The sequence below is a fragment of the Papaver somniferum genome, chromosome 4 (genome assembly GCF_003573695.1).
Source record: "Papaver somniferum cultivar HN1 chromosome 4, ASM357369v1, whole genome shotgun sequence".
Lineage (NCBI taxonomy): Eukaryota > Viridiplantae > Streptophyta > Magnoliopsida > Ranunculales > Papaveraceae > Papaver > Papaver somniferum.
The window spans coordinates 6377604-6398416 of NC_039361.1; the positions used below are offsets into that span (position 1 = coordinate 6377604).

General features: G+C 36.0%; 2 protein-coding genes across 2 annotated transcripts; both read left to right on the forward strand.

Moving 5' to 3' along the window:
- The first annotated feature begins 6476 nt into the window (after positions 1–6476).
- LOC113271888 (F-box protein At3g07870-like) lies at positions 6477–7835 on the forward strand. Its single transcript, XM_026521812.1, has one exon. It carries the CDS (start codon positions 6477–6479, stop codon positions 7833–7835), a length of 1359 nt encoding a protein of 452 aa, XP_026377597.1.
- An 8888-nt stretch (positions 7836–16723) lies between these two features.
- On the forward strand, positions 16724–20084 carry LOC113274656. The gene is made up of 4 exons (XM_026524053.1): positions 16724–17138; positions 18484–18544; positions 19362–19420; positions 19742–20084. Exons 1-4 carry the CDS (start codon positions 17052–17054, stop codon positions 19829–19831), a joined length of 297 nt encoding a protein of 98 aa, XP_026379838.1. The 5' UTR covers positions 16724–17051; the 3' UTR covers positions 19832–20084.
- Positions 20085–20813: the final 729 nt, after the last annotated feature.

The window sequence follows — 20813 nt, forward strand, 5'->3', positions numbered from 1 at the left end:
CCCTTATCTTGATATTTATATTAATACATAAATTATCCTCCTGATTAATTTTGGGTGATGATTAGTTAGTGTTAATAATAGTTAGTGTAATGATTAGTGAGATGATTAAGTTAAAGACAATTAGTGAGATTAAAAAATCAGATGGTTTTTTTTTTAAAGAAGTAGAATTATTGAGAGAGTAAAGTTAGAGAAGATGAAGAAGGAAAACATGAAAAACGATGAATTTTACCAACCACAACCGGAGGAAGGGTATTTGGGTACCCGGGTATGCTTCAAACTTAGATAATGTTGGTTGAATTGCTCCAAACTTTCAAAAAAAATGAAATTTTTTATGTAGATTTGGGCCAGTTCGGTTACCATATGTCAAGAACGTGTAACCGAACACACCTGAAAGTGTAGTACGGTTATGTTTTCCAAACACGCAGGTTACCGAACTCGCTCGTTAATGGAGTTTTTGGTCGTACAGTGTAATGTTCGGTTACCTAGGATAAAATGGTAGGTAACCGAACTTTGAACTTAAAAATTTATTTGGGTACTTCTTGTGTGTTCAGTTAGTTCGCAAACTTCAACGCAACCAAGTTTCCAACCGAAATGCAGGTTAAAAGTAACCTAGTGTTAGAAGTTTGGTTGGTTCGCAAACCTCAACATATTTTGCGAATCAACCGAACTGGGCTTATATATGCATATATGCAATTAGGAAAACGTTCGGTTACTACGAAATTTATTTCTTGGCTAATTAGGTAGAGTTCGGTTACGAAGTTTCAAAGGTAGAGTTCGGTTACAAAGAAAACTTAATATTTTTGCGAACGAACCGAACTTGTGGACTTCTCGTTATTTTCATAAACTAAAGTTCGGTGATATCCTTATTTTGCAAAGGAACCGAACTTATGGACTTGTGTTGTTCTAATACAAGGAGTTCGGTTAAGAAAAAATTAATTCGTGATAACCTAACTTTTCTCTGGAAAAAAAAACCTCCATTAAACCTCTCCGCAACTTCCATTTTCAACTCATTTTAATGATTACTTCTCATTTATTCAACCAAAAACGAATGACAAGTAATGGGTTTGTGAGAATATCTTTGTTAATGTTTTAAATTAAGCTATATATATATAGTGGTGGTGGTGGTTGGTGGTGGTGGTGGTAATCGGTGGTTGGTGGTGGTGATAATCGGAGGTGGTGGTGGTGGTAATCGGCGGCGGTGGTGGTGATATATATATATATATAGGTGGTTATTGGGTTGGTTTTAAATTAAATTAGGTTAAGGGTAGGTTAGTCATTTCAATGTTTTAGGACACCCCTTATAACTATAGGGAATGTGGCCTAAAAAATCGACGATTTTTTGGGGACCATGGTTTTATTTTGGGTAAAGACATTAGAAGTAAATCTAGGTCACCCCTTATCTAGATATTTATATTAATACCTAAATTACCCTCCTGATTAATTTTGGGTGATGACTAGTTAGTGTCAATAATAGTTAGTGTAATGGATTAGTGAGATGATTAAGTTAAAGATAATTAGTGAGATTAAAAAATCAGATGGTTTTTTTTTTTAAGAAGTAGAATTATTGAGAGAGTAAAGTTAGAGAAGATGAAGAAGGAAAACATGAAAAACGATGGATTTTACCAACCACAACCGGAGGAAGGGTATTTGGGTACCCAGGTTTGCTTCAAACTTAGATAATGTTGGTTGAATTGCTCCAAACTTTCAAAAAAAATGAAATTTTTTATGTAGATTTGGGCCAGTTCGGTTACCATATGTCAAGAACGTGTAACCGAACACACCTGAAAGTGTAGTTCGGTTATGTTTTCCAAACACGCAGGTTACCGAACTCGCTCGTTAATGGAGGTTTTGGTCGTACAGTGTAATGTTCGGTTACCTAGGATAAAATGGTAGGTAATCGAACTTTGAACTTAACAATTTATTTGGGTACATATTGTGTGTTCGGTTAGTTCGCAAACTTCAACGCAACCAAGTTTCCAACCGAACTGCAGGTTAAAAGTAACCTAGTGTTAGAAGTTCGGTTGGTTCGCAAACTTCAACATATTTTGCGAATCAACCGAACTGGGCTTATATATGCAATTAGGCAAACGTTCGGTTACTACGAAAAAAAATTCTTGGCGAATTAGGTAGAGTTCGGTTATGAAGTTTCAAAGGTAGAGTTCGGTTACAAAGAAAACTTAATATTTTTGCGAACGAACCGAACTTGTGGACTTCTCGTTATTTTCATAAACTAAAGTTCGGTGATATCCTTATTTTGCAAAGGAACCGAACTTATGGACTTGTGTTGTTCTAATACAAGGAGTTCGGTTAAGAAAAAATTAATTCGTGATAACCTAACTTTTCTCTGAAAAAAAAAACCTCCATTAAACCTCTCCGCAACTTCCATTTTCAACTCATTTTAATGATTACTTCTCATTTATTCAACCAAAAACGAATGACAAGTAATGGGTTTGTGAGAATATCTTTGTTAATGTTTTAAATTAAGCTATATATATATAGTGGTGGTGGTGGTTGGTGGTGGTGGTGGTAATCGGTGGTTGGTGGTGGTGATAATCGGAGGTGGTGGTGGTGGTAATCGGCGGCGGTGGTGGTGATATATATATATATAGGTGGTTATTGGGTTGGTTTTAAATTAAATTAGGTTAAGGGTAGGTTAGTCATTTCAATGTTTTAGGACACCCCTTATAACTATAGGGAATGTGGCCTAAAAAATCGACGATTTTTTGGGGACCATGGTTTTATTTTGGGTAAAGACATTAGAAGTAAATCTAGGTCACCCCTTATCTAGATATTTATATTAATACCTAAATTACCCTCCTGATTAATTTTGGGTGATGACTAGTTAGTGTCAATAATAGTTAGTGTAATGGATTAGTGAGATGATTAAGTTAAAGATAATTAGTGAGATTAAAAAATCAGATGGTTTTTTTTTTTAAGAAGTAGAATTATTGAGAGAGTAAAGTTAGAGAAGATGAAGAAGGAAAACATGAAAAACGACGGATTTTACCAACCACAACCGGAGGAAGGGTATTTGGGTACCCAGGTTTGCTTCAAACTTAGATAATGTTGGTTGAATTGCTCCAAACTTTCAAAAAAAATGAAATTTTTTATGTAGATTTGGGCCAGTTCGGTTAGCATATGTCAAGAACGTGTAACCGAACACACCTGAAAGTGTAGTTCGGTTATGTTTTCCAAACACGCAGGTTACCGAACTCGCTCGTTAATGGAGGTTTTGGTCGTACAGTGTAATGTTCGGTTACCTAGGATAAAATGGTAGGTAATCGAACTTTGAACTTAACAATTTATTTGGGTACATATTGTGTGTTCGGTTAGTTCGCAAACTTCAACGCAACCAAGTTTCCAACCGAACTGCAGGTTAAAAGTAACCTAGTGTTAGAAGTTCGGTTGGTTCGCAAACTTCAACATATTTTGCGAATCAACCGAACTGGGCTTATATATGCAATTAGGCAAACGTTCGGTTACTACGAAAAAAAATTCTTGGCGAATTAGGTAGAGTTCGGTTATGAAGTTTCAAAGGTAGAGTTCGGTTACAAAGAAAACTTAATATTTTTGCGAACGAACCGAACTTGTGGACTTCTCATTATTTTCGTAAACTAAAGTTCGGAGATATCCTTATTTTGCGAAGGAACCGAACTTATGGACTTGTGTTGTTCTAATACAAGGAGTTCGGTTAAACGTATTTTTTTGGGAATCAACCGAACTCTGAGTTCGGTTAAGAAAAAATTAATTCGTGATAACCGAATTTTTCTCTGAAAAAAAAACCCTCCATTAAACCTCTCTGCAACTTCCATTTTCAACTTATTTTAATGATTACTTCTCATTTATTCAACCAAAAACGAATCACAAGTAATGGGTTTGTGAGAATATCTTTGTTAATGTTTTAAATTAAGCTATATATATATATTGGTGGTGGTGGTAATCGGAGGTGGTGGTGGTAATCGGTAGTTGGTGGTGGTGATAATCGGAGGTGGTGGTGGTGGTAATCGGCGGTGGTGGGCGGTGGTGGTGGTGGTAATCGGTGGTTGGTGGTGGTGATAATCGGAGGTGGTGGTGGTGGTAATCGGCAATGGTGGCAGGTATTGGTGGGAGGTGGTGGTGGTTATATATATATAGGTGGTTATTGGGTTGGTTTTAAATTAAATTAGGTTAAGGGTAGGTTAGTCATTTCAATGTTTTAGGACACCCCTTATAATTATAGGGAAGGTGGCCTAATAAAACCATGGTCCCTCAAAAAAATCATGGTCCCTAAAAAATCGTTCTAATTATAGTACCCAATCAAATGTGAAATATTTGTGCTCATGCTTGCCCAAATTTAACTCGAATTTATTAAAATTGTGCCCGAGGTTGCCCAAAATTTTAAAATACATTGCCCATGCCTCCCAATATTCGGGTTAGGCATGGATTGGGTGGATTGACCCAACCCAAGTCCCAACCCTACCAAATATGGCGGGTGCTTGTGGGATGCCATATTGTGAGATTTGATCTTACAACATCTATTTTTACGAGATCGGCAAGATGTAAAAGATTAAAACGTTAACAATTTGTATATTTTAATGTTCCGTCACAGGAAAAAAAAAAAAGAAAGAAAACACAAATGTTACCTGAGAGTTGCTTTTCCGTTGGAAATTTCCCCACGACCCATCTTGAGGAATCCCATTGATTATTAGACGACATTCCCAGTGGCGAAACTACATACAGACTTGGGCTGGCTTAAGCCAACCCAAAGTCGAGAAAAAATCTAATTTTTACTATGGTTTTAAGTTTGGTCAAACAAAATCATGCTTAAACCATAAGCTTAAGCCACCCCCGATAATGCAATTAAGTTTTCAAGCCACCCAACCTTGATTTTCTAGGTCAGCCACTAGACACTCCACACAAAAACGCGAACAGCGGAGCTTGGAAACCTCGTTTGGACATTAGATGAGCTGCAGAAGGAGGGTCAGACAACAAGTAATCCCCCAAACTCTTTCTGTCGATATGAAAGACAGAAAGAGTCACCGAGCAGTCTAGGCACCATGTCAGTGATTTGTTAGATGGGAATATTTGGGTTTTAAGCGTTTTAAGCCCAAAATATGTTAATTATAGTACCCAATCAAATGTGAAATAGCTGAGGAAATACTCTCACATACCAGCTGAATCTGCCTTACAATGCAAACAAGCATCAAAGACTTGCCAAAGTTTCTTCGGCCATATTGGCACATGAATATGGACGACGAGCACGACAAGAATATGGAATCGAAAGAATAGTGTGATTGGAGTTGGTAAAGATGGGTTGGCAATGCAACATTAGATGAACTGCGGAAGGAGCTCAAACGACAAGACAAATATATTGTCCAGCAGGATCTGAAGCTTGGATTCGCCTAGTACTAGTAGCCTTAGTTTTGGCTCGGAAACGATCGAAAATGCTTTATACCGCTTTTTTGCCCCCAAACTTTGCCCCGCGACGTGTCATCGCATTAGTGGCTCATCCAACACCAATAGACCCCCTGCTTGCTCCAGCACCACTGAAAAAATGCCACATCGCGGGGGAGAATGGTGGGTACGAGTGGGGGTACGTAGTAGTGTCGGGAAACGATTTAGTGACCGCGGTCCATTCCGACAGACTCAATTGGGTGGGCCCCATCCTAAGCCATGACCCCCGATTTTATTTTAGAGATTGTTTGATCAATTTTTATTATCTCAGTTTTTACTTTTTATTTGATTTTTTTTCCAGATTAATTTGTATTTTTGAAGGAATTTTGATAATCTGCGATTTCTAACCTAAGACGGTGTCTTTTTGGTGAGTGTACTTCCTTGGTTATTTTTTTTACATCATTTTGCCATTTTTGATCATATTTTCCATTAAGAATTGGATTCTTGCTTAGAGTCGTTCATTCTTTTTCTCTTCTTTAGTCTTTTCTTTTGTTTTGTTTTTTTTCTTCAATTTTTACAAGGTTTTTTCTTTTGGTTTCTTTTGGTCTAAAAAACCATGTCCTTGATATGCCCCAATTAAATTTGGCACTTTCGGAAGTTTTAGCAAGACCCACTAGGCCTACATTTGCCAAATATGACACTGTGGATGCTCTAATATTGTGAGGTTTGATCTTATATGTTCCGTCACAGAAAAAAAAAGTATGTTATCATGTTAGCCTGAGAGTTTGCTTTTCCGTTGGAAATTTCCCGGCGAACATCTTGAGGAATTCCATTGTCAGACAACACTCCGCACAAAAACGCGAACAGCAGAGCTTGGAAACCTCGTTTGGACATTATATTTGGTTTGATCCCGGAGAAGTGAGAATCCTAAAACTTACCCGGACTTGGAATATTCAATCTGAGAATCCCATTGGAATTTGATATTAATATTTTCTAATCATAGTCGATTTAAGATCACTGCTTCCTAACAACGGCACGTCTTATGTACCTATAAATACACCACTGACAAAGATCAACAACAAGTACTAAACTTGCATCTGAAGATGGAGAAGAATCACCTAGATTGGGATAATTTTCTACCTGAGATAGCTCAGGAAATACTTTCTCACCTACCAGCTGAATCCGCCTTACAATGCAAACAAGTATCGAAGACTTGGCAAAGTTTATTCGGCCACATGCACGAGGGTATAATTTTCGCCATTGGGTTAAACCGAAAAGAAGAACCAAATTTCAAACTTTATTATGCAAAACATAACGTGATTAAGAAGGTGTACAGTGTTATCAAGAAAGCACAGAAATACCATAACGTTGTAAAGATGGTGCATCATCCTCCCATCAAAAACAGATATCACAAGAACCCGTCAGAAGAATACAAAGACGTCATTGTTGGATCATGCAACGGTTTGGTTTGCATCACTCTTCCTAACGGTGTTATAGATGATCCAATTTACCTTTGTAACCCGTGCACAAGAGAATTTGTTATACTCCCCAAGTTGACATCAATCGATGCAAATAGCGTAGTAGTGAGTGGGTTTGGATTTTATTCAACTAACGAACACAAAGTTGTCAGGATCTACTACCCAGATCGAAATCTCTCTGTCGGACATGTGGAAGTTTACACTCTTGGTGGTGGCACCGGATGGAGAAATAAAGGAGAGATTACCTACTCATTATGTCCATCACCGGGTGTCCTCGTCGAAGGAGTTCTTTACTGGATAGACTATAAGGGTATGAAAATTGTAGGTTTCAGTTTAGCAGATGAAAAGTTCACATTACTTCCCTCGCCACCTTGTTTATGCCTGGATAAGGGTTTATCCAGTACTAACTTGCATTCAGTTGAGCAACGTTATAGGCTCAAAATATTGAGAGGGTGTTTATGTGTTGTGCATTACGTGCGAGCAAGTAAACGTATTTTGTTCCAGAGAAGTAACCGTATTGACATATGGTTCTTTATGAAGGACGAGAAGAATAAGTACTATAATAGGAGTTGGAGAAGAGAATTCAGTATAGGCAATAGGAAGATCGGGGACGACCTCGATCCATTCTTTGTAACAGAGAAGAATAAAGTCCTACTATGGCACAACAAGTCAAACCTCGTGTGTTTTGATGAGAAATCTTCGACTTCAAAGGTGATTATTAAGGATGAGGCATCTCTGGGTTTGAAGTATTTCAACGCAGTTCGGCACATAAATACTTTGGTTTCATTGAAAGCTCTTGAAGGGAAGAATTGCACCGTGCAAGAATGGGATGGTAAGGGAACATTAGATGAGCTGCGGAAGGAGGTCAGACAACCAGTAATTAGAGAGATTTGTTTACGATCAGGAGCTGAATACTGGGGTCCCATACTATTTATTGTTTTGTTTGTTTTTTTTGTTTATATCTTTGGAAGTTTAGGTGGGTGATGGCTGAGTCTGGTGGCCCATTTCAACTTTCAGAAAATGGGTCATTTGTCCAAATATTTTTAAATCACGGTTCAAATGGACGAGTAAAAAATAGTTTGGGTGAAATGGGCAAAAAACATAATAATAGGGATGAAACCATTTTCATGCTAGCTTAAATTTAAAAAATAGCAAGGATGAAACTGGTGTAAATTAAAAATAAGAAAAAATATTTGAAAACGGACATGATGAAACTGGTTACATCTTGCCTATTTTTACATTTTTGTCCATTTAAACAGTATCAAAATCTAACTGTCCATTTCACCCAGAAATTGTTGATTTTGGTCTTTTTAACCAATTTTGTGTTCAACTTTCAATGTCAAGATTCACGTTGCCTCTGAAAGGGAGCTACTTTCAACAGGGTTCAAGGAACATCAGCATAAATAAGAAATTTAAATCTTTATTGCCTCTGTCACTGCAGTACAGTATGAAAGTTACTGGGTGACGATACCAGTGACTCGAATTTGAAACTCGCCATCACCAAATTCTTTACGAATCAAAAAACAAACAAAAAAATTAAATCCTTATTTAGTTGAATGACCAATATTATTGACTCAACTCTTCGAAGTGAAATACTCTAGTGAGCATCCGCGAGGTTTTCATTTTTTTTCTTTTGGGAATTAGTCATTTCTATCCCAAATTTGTGGGCCGATATACATTCCTGGCCCGTTTTTTTTCAAAACTTGTAAAACTGCCCTGCCGTTTAAAGTTACCGGTCAAAGGTGGTTGAGAAGTGGGGACTAGCTGAGCTGTCAGTTGAAGGTACAGGTGTTGTGCAGATGTTAATATCTAGTAAATGAAAAAAGACGCATACAACCTTCCTTCTTTGTTTCAACTCTATGTGAAGATCAGAAGAAAGATTTCGTTGGTAGAGAAGATGGTGGGAGAGAAGAGAGAACAATCTGATTTGAGAAGATTACAAGCATGAATTTAGGATATATCCAAAACTAATTCAACTGATGTATCCTTATCAAGAAATTTCGCGCCACAAATTGGTTAGGGTTTCTCTCAGATTTTTGTTACTCTATCAGTATATAAAGAACCAAGATCTAAGTTTGTTTTCTATGCCTAAACCAGTTGATAGAAGGTATTTTCTAGTGAAAACCTAAGTAATTTATAGCGTGTAATTTCTGTCTTTTTGAAGAAATGGGGAAGAAGATAATGGTTGATGAAGGATTAATGAACAAACACTGCCGCAACTCCAAGAAGGTATATTTTCACGAACTTAACTCTGTTTCTCTTCTTTGTTGTTATGAAATTTGGGTTTTTTTGTTTAGTATAGGGTTTCAATATAAGGATTTTCAAATCGATTTGAAAATTAGGGTTTTCCAATTTATGAATTTTTGCAATTAGGTCTGTATAGTTGGTTATGAGTTGTTCCTGAAATGGTATATATTCTGTTGTTGAACATGATATGTGTTTTGCTACTGAAATGGTCTATTAATGGTACTTTGTGGGTATGTTATCAGTCTGAAATTGTCATTAGATTCGCAAAAATGATTTTGTCAGGTTTGAGAACATCTGTTTTATTAGCCTGCTTGTTGTAGGTGAACTGTGGTTTTACTCGTTCGATCGAAAATAGTCTTTAAAGAATCCATCTAATTTATGAAAGGTTTAAAGATGATTTTGATTAGAAAGTTATATTTTTATATTTGTGTGGTTGTAGTAGAAGGGGTTTCTGAGATTATATCTCATTAATGAGTTCCTGAAATTGAATCTTCTTTTTGTTATCCTTTTGTCTCTAGATTTATGGGTGTTTCTGAGATTACATCTCATTACTTAGAGCATTATACTTGGTTTTTAATAATATATAGATGTTTATTTTGGTATTGGTATGTTGCATCATGTTTAAGAATTACGAGATTGGTTTTTATTCAAGTGTTTTACAAGCACTTTCACCAAAAAATTTGCAGTGGTCTAGCCAGGGTCTCTTAAACTAGTATTGACTGATACTTACGAGATTGAGAAAGTTGACTGATCATATATGCTATACGTATTTTCTGCTGAAGTTTTGCGTTCAGGCACTTGTGTATCTATTTTGTTTAGTTATTTTAGCATTTTTGTTTATGAATTTTATTGTACATATCTGTTATAACTTAATAACTTATTATGAAAATTCTCTTGCAGTCACATGGAACCTGATTCTGGGCATATAGTTACAAATAGTTGGAAACAGGCCCAAGCAAATAACAGGTTAGATGTCTCTTCTGTCATGTTCTGTTAGTCAAGATGATATGCTTTTATTTAGTTAGTAAACTGATTAATTTAAATGTATTGAGGTTAATTTTTAGAGAGATATGCCTACCCCTCATGATTCTATTACCATTTTGCATCATTTTTAATGATATTTTGTCGTGTTAAACCATGCTTTACCTAATTCTTAGAACCTGTTGTCAACGTGATCATATTCTGTTCTAAAATTCGTTTTTTTTAGCATATGATGAATATCTGATAGTGGTAATGCGAGTTTGCACCTGTATCCGAGTTTGCTGGTAATGTGTGTAGCACTTCATATCAATGACCGGCATGTTCACATTTGAACAAAGATTTCTGTGGTGTGTTGGCTTGTAGTTTTATTTTGTTTCGTACTTTCATCTTGATCACTTTGCCGTGTTACTGTTTAATGCTTCAGATAAAAAGTATCTTTCTTAGCTAATAATTGCTTTGGTGCATATATTTTTGTTTAATTTGTTAGATGTCTAGGCAGTTAAAATCTAGCACACTGTGAGCTGCTATTTAGTTTTCCTCTTACCACAGTTTAGTTTCTTTCCTATTGGTGTATGTGCCTATGCTTAATGTCTCCCTCTGTTTCATCTTCCTACATTTTTAATCAGTCTTTTGTCTAAGCATAATCAAAAGAGAGATTACTTCCATGATACAGTATAATCTTTTTACTGGCCATGTTATTGGTCTATTGCTTACAGTTTGATTGTTTGTCTGCTAGTGTGATAATATGATGTATGTTGGTGATATTTTTTTTTTAGCATATGATGAATATCTTTTAGTGATAATGCTCTTTTGTTATGTAACATGGATTCAACACCTCAGAAAGGGCCAAGGGTAACTTTATCTCACAGGAAAAGCCCGAGGCTGATTGAAAAAGCTAAAAAGACAGTTGGTGTTAATTTAGCAAAGATGGTTCTGGATTTTGAGAACCATGTTGAGGAGCCGACACAGGCTAGTAGTCAGGGCATTGTGAATCTAGATGATGATTCACTAGGTACTGAATTCTGGAAATCAGCCGCGGATAAAGTAGATGTTGTTGAAGAAGTTGTCAATGCGACTAAGGAATCAGTGTTGCACCTTCAGAATCTTAATGCAGATGATTGTCACCCGGAAGACCAACCATGGAGCCAACCACTCATATACAGTGAGGGTGAAGATGATGCAGATTGGAAGGAGTTTTTACACAATTTTAGTATGAAAAACAGTGCTGGTAAGGATAGTGAGGAAGACGATGAAGGTAATGTTCATATTTTGAAATTTTAGAATTCATCGATTATGTTATGTTTACAATTTGATATTAATGTGTATTTGTATATGCCTCTGAACATGTAGATGATCATTATGACCAGTTGTTGGAGACGGATGATGAAGTTGAAGGTAGTGTTGGTTTCTCTTTTAAAATTGGTTTTTATAATGATATAATGATACCCGATGTGTTAATTACTTTTTCCTTGTTGATTTTCATGACTTGCAATTGTCAAAGAAGTTAATGAACCACTGATTGATTTTGAGATTGAAAAGGGTAAAGGGAAGGAAATTGCTAATGGATCGGAAGATGATTATGGTCCTGAAACGGTTGGTAGGCCATTACCTAATCATGAAGTTAGAGTGGTTGATAATGGGCAACATTGGTTTGATGACAGTGATTTTGAAGAAATTGGTAGAGAATTTAAGATTTAGCAGCGGAAAGGATCGATACCCCTGAGAATTGAAATTCTCAGGACTGATACCATGTTAACATTCAATGTATGAATGTCTACATTTATACTGAGACAATTTGATCAATGAATTGATATAAAAGAAGATAAGTTGTTTACAGGACAAACTCGAGTTTATATACTCAATTCCCTTTTAACACTTACCGACACTCTCACGAGCGTCTTGCACACTTACATACCTAGAACCTGACTTTTACTCTCAGCTGACATATCATCTCACACTATGACAAACTCTCAACTATTAATTACTTGATTGATTTGCAGGAGTTAGGGTTGATGAAGATCACAAACAACTACAATAGGATTTCACTTATATCGGAAAATAAAATCAAGCATGAATAGATTTCTAATTGCATAAATCTCTAATGTATGTCCACCATCACGAACTCAAATTCTCATATTAACGCCATCAAATTTTTGACGACCTAGCAAGTGGGTTCAAAAGCTCTGTAACAAAGGATTTCTTGTTCAACTAATTCGATTGGACATCCATTAATCTTGATTTATCATTTTCCTTTCTTACAGTAAGTTATTGATATTGTTGTTTTCTTAAAACCGAAATACTAAACTAATTCAATGATTTCCATGGATATTTGAAAACCCTAAAAACTCTTTGAGAGCGAGATGCTGATCAAGCAGGTATACATCGTAACCTTATTTTTCAACGGCCCCAAATAAAACATCGACAACGAATAATTCATAATTACTTTAAGTTGCAGCATCAACATCAGGAGCAAAGAAAGTAGTATACCTTGAAACTAGTATGAATTCATTGTTTAATTTTTACAATATGATTGATGGGTGCATTAGTGATTTTTATTTTGTATTGTGCTGTTTTGAACAAATTCCAGTCATAATTTGAACAAATTTGGGCTAATATCTTTGAAAATAATAACAGATTCATGATTCTAAAATAGGGGTTTTGTTCAAATTATGTTTCCTGATCAAATTATATTTTATATGTACTTCAATACTAAGTAATTTCATTTTTATCCCCACGTGTTTGTTTTTTTCCACCTGTGCACAGCCGGTGACTCAGCTAACTGAACTTTGGACGGAATACATGACGAAAGGAGGTGTTGCTAACTTTATTTTTGTAGGGGAGGTAATGCAAATTACCGATCTTTACAAGGGAGGTAACGCAAATTACCCCTGTTAGAGCATAACTCGATTGAACTCACCAAGCGTTGTTATGTCAAGTTTGGTTGTCATATTTTAGTATCAAAGCTCATCTATAGTCGCTTAATTAAATACTAGAGTCAACTTCGTTTAGATTAGACTGGAAAGTCTAGGAATGTTGAGACATACAAGTATTACTCTAAAGACCTGAAGAATGTGAAGAAGTAACGAACTACAACGATGATTTCATCCTTCCACTTGTGACATGATCATAATATAAGGGAATTAGACTATGAAGTATAACGCTTATCTTTTGAACTTCGTAGATATGACATCGATATAATCTTGTATATATTGTTATGATTATGTGAATGTGTTATGGTGAAGATTTTATCATAGGAAATAATGTTTTACATTTTTTTAAAGGAAGTACATTCATGAACTTGTTTTCGTGGACCGTTAGGCTTATTGGTCCAGCTATTCACTGCAAATCTTTGGATGACCAATATGTGTGAGATGGTAGAAACGATATTAACTTATGTTATGTATCTTGGTATAACTAATCACAATGCCTGACTTATGATTTGGTATGACTGGTTTTTATTAATTGTTGTAACTGATCCTTGTAATTGGTGTAACCGGTCCTGGTAACTGGTGTGACCGATCACAAGTAATGCCATGTGCAGATAGAACCGATCCATGTAACTAGTGTAACCGATCCAAGTGAATGGTGTGACTGATCACAAGTGTTTCCATATTTAGGTATAACCGATCCCAGTGATTGGCAGAACCGATTGAACCCATGTATGTGATTTGGTATTTGATCAATCACATAGTAGTCTTGGAAAACATGTGAACCAATTATAATCTTGTTTGGAAGTGTGGTATAACTGATTCCAAGAATGCAAATCCATGTAAATATGAAATAAGGATTTGCAGTGAAAAGATGTCAACATACATTGAACACGAATAATAACTCTTATCATTTATTGTTCAAAGATATTCATCAGTACTTAAGGTGATCATTACCAGCAATGAATGCATATATCTAGAGAATAAAAATTAGTAATGTGCATTTACTAATTGGAGATTTTCTATTAAGAGATTTCGGAAAATATTGGACAAGCATTTATTAGAATTAGGAAAATCGATTTTTCTATTAATTGCATATCTTGAGAATATTTTCGGTTTTGGAAATTCCTTGGTGTCCAAACATCCTTGGTCTATAAATACCTAAGTTTTCATTTCTAGCAAACTATCTTAAGAGCCAGAAAAACTTCATTTCTTGTTGTTTCTGGTCAAGCAGTCTATTCGGAGAGGAAAGTATCCTAATTAGGTGAAATCTCTTACGACCGCTCGTTTAAAGACTTTGTGGGATCAAGAATCTCTACGAGTACCGTTGGTTGGAAATTAGATAATTGTAGTGTTATTATTTTTTGATTGATTTAATTGACTAACGGTTGTTGAAACTTTGATTGCACCTAATTTGATTATTTTTGAGAATATTCTCTTCTGATATAAGATTCACTCAAACTAGATCGAAGTATATATCGACGAGATCTTTCAAAATGTTGTTAGATCTAAATACATGTTGTGATAATCCATTGTTAATAGACTTTGTTTTGTGCGTGATTGATCACAAGATATTAAAGTGGTGTTGTGCAGGTTATTGAAGATTAAAGAATATTTGAAGACGAAGAAGATTTATCATTGGTTTTCGTATCTTGTGAATTGTGTGCACAAACCGTGATCGGCTGGGATCCAACTAGAATCAGATTTAATCAATTGATTAGTTGCGTGAGATCGACATTCTCAATATATCTCTTTGAGATTTATTTTGACTGAGTACGAATCTATACTTGACTATTTCAGTAGTTAAAGTTAGATTGATCTAACCAGACAAAGAACTTTATTAGATTAAACGGAAGATCCTTTGTCAAAAACTCATTAAATCTTTAGCAAGATTGATTAGAGTGGTTACCAAACAGATTCTTCCTTTGTTGTTTGGAATACAATCCAAAGGACTTGCTATTCACGTGTGTGACTCTAGAAGTCGAAGGCGCAGGGATACTGAGGGAACTAAGTAGTTAGGGGTAGTCTGCTTGGTCTCAACTAGACGAAGTTGGTTTAGATTTTGTATAACGGCTTAATTCTGAGAGTATTCAAAACTGGACTAGGTCCCGGGGTTTTTCTGCATTTGCGGTTTCCTCGTTAACAAAATCTTGTTGTGTCTTTTACTTTGATTTCCGCATTATAATTGTTTTATAATAATAAAGTAAAATACACATATACGTTAACTCCACATTACTTGATAGTGATCCTATAGAACTTGGTTAATTCTGAACCTACTTTGTTTTTGTATTGTCTCGATCTTGTATCTATCGTCAATCACACAAGTTATCTTGTTGCTATATTATCTCGATCTTGTATCCATAAACGATTACACGAAGTGTGAACCGAATTGTCATACTGTCCCGACTCTGTCCATACGCGATCACATTCGGTAGAGGACTTATAGGTTGACGCAAAAATATTGTGGTGATTTAGGCACCCTCGTCTTTTCAACCCCTAATTCATATAATACAAAATAATTTTAAGACTGACCTTTGCGGTGATTAAACTTCAATCAAATTTTTCAAGGAGAAATCCAACTGGACTCGATTCAAGTTCACGTTCAATCAACTGTTTGAACCACAACCTGAATTTGGGATTTCACCCGTGCTCTTTTTACTGAATGTTGAAGCACCATAAGGCTAATTTTTATGTTGTCCAAATTTAACTTTTAAATTGAATGCCATGTCGCCTAGTTAGAGATTCTAAGTTGACCGAATTTAGTCCCACATAGAATCGCGCAGAAAATCCCGAAAGGGAATCTGACGGTTCTATGAATTTGAAGCGGCCCCCACCATCCCATGGCATTCAACCCAGATTAAAATGGGAAAATCCTTCCGGATGTGTAGATCTTCTGAAAGGGAACTAAGTGGTACGGTTTTCTTAAATTCAACTTTTGACTTATATATTAAGTTAGATTTTAACTTATATATTATCTTTTTGATAACTTGGATTTGGTACACTCAACCGATTAAGCGCATCATACTTAATTCAAGTACAATTCAAGCAAGCCTTGAACCACATAGTGGCAGAGACAAGGATTGACTAACTCTGACTCTAGCCCCTTCTTAATGCTAATAGCCATGTAAAACCTATATCTTATCCTATAATTTGTATTTCCCACTCCTATTTAGTACTTAGCCCATTAAAATCTACATTTTTAGTCCCCTTAAAATTAATTTCTGGTTACGGCGCCACCAAAACCACGACTTGAATCATGTTAAAAAGAGACGTTTGACCACGTATTTCCAACCTGTATTTCTGTTAGCACCATGTCTGTTTATTCATGACTCATCTAAGTGATCTTGATCTAGATGGAATCACCTCACTCGTTTGGATCTGACTTAATATATTTGTTTTGAGTCAGATCTGACTCAACTGGCTCAAAAAATATATGGTTTGATCTCATGAATTAAAAGTATTTTGTTACCTAACTCAAACGGATCAGAGTCAGGAGTCGGATAAAAATCAGAAATCGAATCATATTTGTCTCGAAATAGAAAATAAACGGTCGGGACACCTAATTCGGGAAAAATCACGAATTGAATCAGGGAAATCGAAAATCAGATGCAAACAAACATGATGCAGATTCTGGAATCGGTATCAGACCTGGTAGCACTCGTATATCCTTTCATTCTCTCAAATAATACCCTAAAAGTCCAAAGTAGTGAGGACTGAGGAGTTCCCATACCAACAACAAAAGAAAACAAAATAAACAGTTGTTTGTAGGCACTATCATCCTGCCTGTAGATACATACAGTGCAACAAGTAAAAGAAGAATAAGAATAATAGTATCAAACTATTATCATCAATCCCCAAACAGAAACAACATCAACAGATAGATTAGATTGGATTAGATCAGTGGTGGAAGAAGTAGAGTAGTATATTAAATTAGAATAATCTCCTCCTAGACCAAACCAACCACGTGTTCTTCTTCTTTGTTATTCTCTTTTCATCTTCTCTCTAGTAATTCCTCCTGTGTCTGTCTAGGTTTGGGAGTCTCTTGATGGGTTCTCATCCTGGAGATTGGCCTTCTTATAATCCTCATAACTTCAGTCAACTTCGTGCTACTGATCCTTCTCTTCCTACTTCTGTAAGCAAACCCCCCTTTTCTTCTTCTTTCAGTTTTCAATTAATTTTCTTTTAAGTTCAAATTTGATTAGATTTTGTTGTTTTTATTGTGAATTGGTTTGAAATTTTGATGACCCTTTCTTTGGTTCATCATTTATGACTGTTTATTGGTGAAATTTTTGATTTTGATCACTGATGAGCTGAAAAAATTGAATAATTGGGGGTGGTAGGTTTTTCAAATTATGCATGATTGATGTTGTTTGGGACTGGAATTTTGAGTGTTGATTTTGAGGTTAGGGTATGGTGGCATTGTTTAACTGAGTAGAATTTGAGAAATTGTGATTTTCTGAAATTTCTGGATTTAATAAACTTAATTTTGAGTTAGGGTAAGTAATTTGGTTGTATGTTCGTTATAACCTGAAAGATCCAAAATGGTAGAATCTGTTTGAGCATAAATGGATGTATTTTGTAGCAGAAAAATTGTTCCATTTAGAAGTTCATGTTAACCTTTGTGAGTAATTGGTGGTTAATACATGTAGTTAGTCTTAAAGATTTAGATCCTTTCACGGATAATTTGATTTGACGCGTGCCGGCTCTTAAATCTGAAATTGAATGTGGCATACTCATGGTCTAGTGTTTTAGCCTTTGTTTTACGTATTGCTGAATCTTACCCTTTCGACTCCAGACACTGATTGAGTTCGTATTGCAGTTAGTTAGCTGAGTCTTTAGTCTTTACTACTTCGTCTTACACATGGAAGTTGGGAACTTTCCTTATATGTTTCAGGTTGAATTAGTAGTTTGCTGGAATGTAACTTAGAAGTCTCCTTAAATGTTACCTCAACCTTCATAGGTGTTCTGATAAAAGAAGTAATTAGAGAGTAACGGGTCATATAGAAAAAAGGACAAAATGTACCTTGACACAACTAAAGGGAATTAGGAACCTACCTTCTGCAAATGTCGCTATATTTTGTATGATTATCATGATAGGCGTTCTGAGCTAGTGAAGTACATACTAGATTCCCATCTGCTTCACTGGGGTGGTTGTTTTTGAAGAGGATGTATGGGCATTTGGTTCTTTCCCTAACTGTTGGCATGTTGGTTGATTGTTTCATGTTGGCGGTGTTTCTAATACTTATATTTTTGCTTTTAACGTGGATTTCTGAGCTGTTTCGTGGTGTGTCATGTGATGCTTATTGCTCTTTCTTATTGGATGATCTTCTTTCCCTTTTAGGTCCATGTAAATCAATACGTGAAAATATGTAAATGGTGATTATTACTTTAGGAAATGATATCACTTCGTTAAGAAAGTTTTGTTGTTATTGCATCAGTTTCTTTACGTCTGAAATCTGTTTCGTGACTTACTTCAGAAATCAACTCCAACCACCTACCATCCTACTCATAACCGAACTGTTCCACCGCCAAATCAAGGTAATAATGGGATCTCTATACCATTTTTGAATTCTGAATCATCCAGTATTTGCTTGCAGAAAATGTGACTTAGATTCTTAAATGTAGATAGTGTAGATCATTTTTGTTAATGCATGCTGTTAAGATAGTTAATAATAGAAACCATTCATAGTCAGTTGCTTAACCTCTGCTCGTTGTGATTATTCCTGTGTACGAGTATCTAATTGGTCTCGTTAGATTCTCTAATGGGTATAAAAAATTGTTCAGCGATCATTTTGCCCATCATAAAAGGTGTTAACTTGTTAGTACTAGTCACCAGGAGCGCTTTTTCCTTGCTCAAAATATCAAGCAAGGGAAGGGGAGAGTCCCCTTCCTACATTACCTTTTGATACTTTAGAGAAAACATAAAGAAACAAAAATAAGGTTGGAAATACGCTTTTTAGGGTCTAACTTGAGTTTTTGGAGGGTGGTTATCAAAGTTTTCACTTGTGCTGTGCCTACAGTGATACGGCACACAAGATCTGAGTGGCTGGGTTAGGTGTCCTGTACTTAAAATGGCTGTCACTATCACATTGTTTTCCTTCTTTAGAATTTTATCCATGCTTGAATTGTGGTTGCTATCGCTAATTCAAGCTACTTGAATGTAGTTCACTGGCCGATCAAAAAAAGAAAGAAAAGAAAATGTAGTTCACTGCCTCTGACACTGTCATAAGACTATACTGCTTTTTCCTTCGAGTGCGTGTTCACCAACTTTAGGATTCAATTAGTATGTTTGGTACTATTTCTGCTAACCAGTAACTTTGGCTCTATTTCTAACTTTTCTGTCATGTCTTACCAGTAATGACTGAAGCTACCAATATCCTCTTGAGACAGTTCTACCAACGTGCTGACACAAAGGTCTGATCTAATTCCATTATTTCTTCATTGGGATTTGAGTTTATACACAGATATTAAGTCTTCTTTTGTTTGCATAATCAAAACAAGTCTGGTTTTGCTCCTAGTTGCAATCTGAGTGAAAAAGTAAAAAAACCTACCAGTGTCTGATGGGATCTCTGACCATCAAGAACTGGTGAGCCCCATCGTCTTATTGGGTTACCTCAGCTGATTTGCAGTTGGGTGTACAAAATGGGACTACAGACTATTTGGAATAAATCTGCATCCATCTTCTGTTTTCCTAAATCCATCAGTATGTTTACTGACAGTCTCTTTACTTTACAGCTGAGGCCGAAGAGAGCTGCTTCAGAAAATCTGATTCCGGAGCATGGAAGCAAACAGCATAGGGGCACTTCTGGAGACGCTTCAAAGTAGTGACAGAATCCTCTTTTCCGATTCAATTGTTTGTGGTTTTCTGCTTCATGCCAGTGAATTATCATCATTCATCTGTACCTCCATCATAGCCGGCATCATCACGCCCATGTCTGTATTATGTTGTGTGCTTGTTGTTGTATTTGCAAATAAGGATCATTTGTACTTGAAACATGGTGAATATCATCATATAAATGTGTCATAATAATACTGCATAAAATCATACATGGGAGGTGGAGAAACACCCCTTTTAACACTCGTGCATAAGCTATCTAGTTGATTTTACATGATCCAGGCGTGGGCTTAGATTGTGCAAACTGACTGGCTTACAGTCTGCGCCTCTTGTCCTGGCAGCCTCTTGCCTTGAGGATTATAACCTGCCTCTTACCCTATGGGTAATAACCTTGAACGACGAGGACAGAATTCATTGCTAGTCCAAAATTCACCTCGTGACCTACATAGTGGTGTTGGGATGCGCGTTTGGGACACATTTTCAAAATGACTGCGAAAAATTTACTTTTTAGGTGAGTTACGTTTTTGCTTCTACTTCTACTATCCAAATGGGAAACAATATATTCCTTTTGTTTCAGAAAAAGTGATACAATCACTTTCCCTGACATCCAAATCGGCAAACATGCTACTACCTCTGTTTCAGGAAAAGTGATGTCTTAAGTGATGTCTTTATTTTCGACAGTGAAAGTATCACTTTTTCTGAAATGGAGTTGATACATTCACCTTTTCAATTGGATGCTGAAAATATCATTTTTCGTGAAACAGTTCCGAATCGAAGGAAAATATCATTTTTTTTGAAACGGAGGGTTTGGTATAAAAAATTCTAAACTACAGGGACAAGACTCTAATATTCCCGTTTACGCCAAAATTATCAAGAAGGTACTACGCGCTCAAACTTCTCTCCTTCTGACAGTTTCAGCTTTTTCTTTCTCTCACTCTATTCCCCAAAAATAAATTTCATTTCCTTTTTTTT

What these genes read in the sequence shown, in the direction of transcription:
- LOC113271888 (XM_026521812.1), top strand. Translation starts at nt 6,477, where the DNA reads ATGGAGAAGAATCACCTAGATTGGGATAATTTTCTACCTGAGATAGCT.
- LOC113274656 (XM_026524053.1), top strand. Translation starts at nt 17,052, where the DNA reads ATGGGTTCTCATCCTGGAGATTGGCCTTCTTATAATCCTCATAACTTC. An exon ending in ATCCTTCTCTTCCTACTTCT is followed by an intron (nt 17,139 to 18,483) that starts GTAAGCAAACCC and finishes GACTTACTTCAG; the next exon opens with AAATCAACTCCAACCACCTA. An exon ending in ACCAACGTGCTGACACAAAG is followed by an intron (nt 19,421 to 19,741) that starts GTCTGATCTAAT and finishes TTTACTTTACAG; the next exon opens with CTGAGGCCGAAGAGAGCTGC.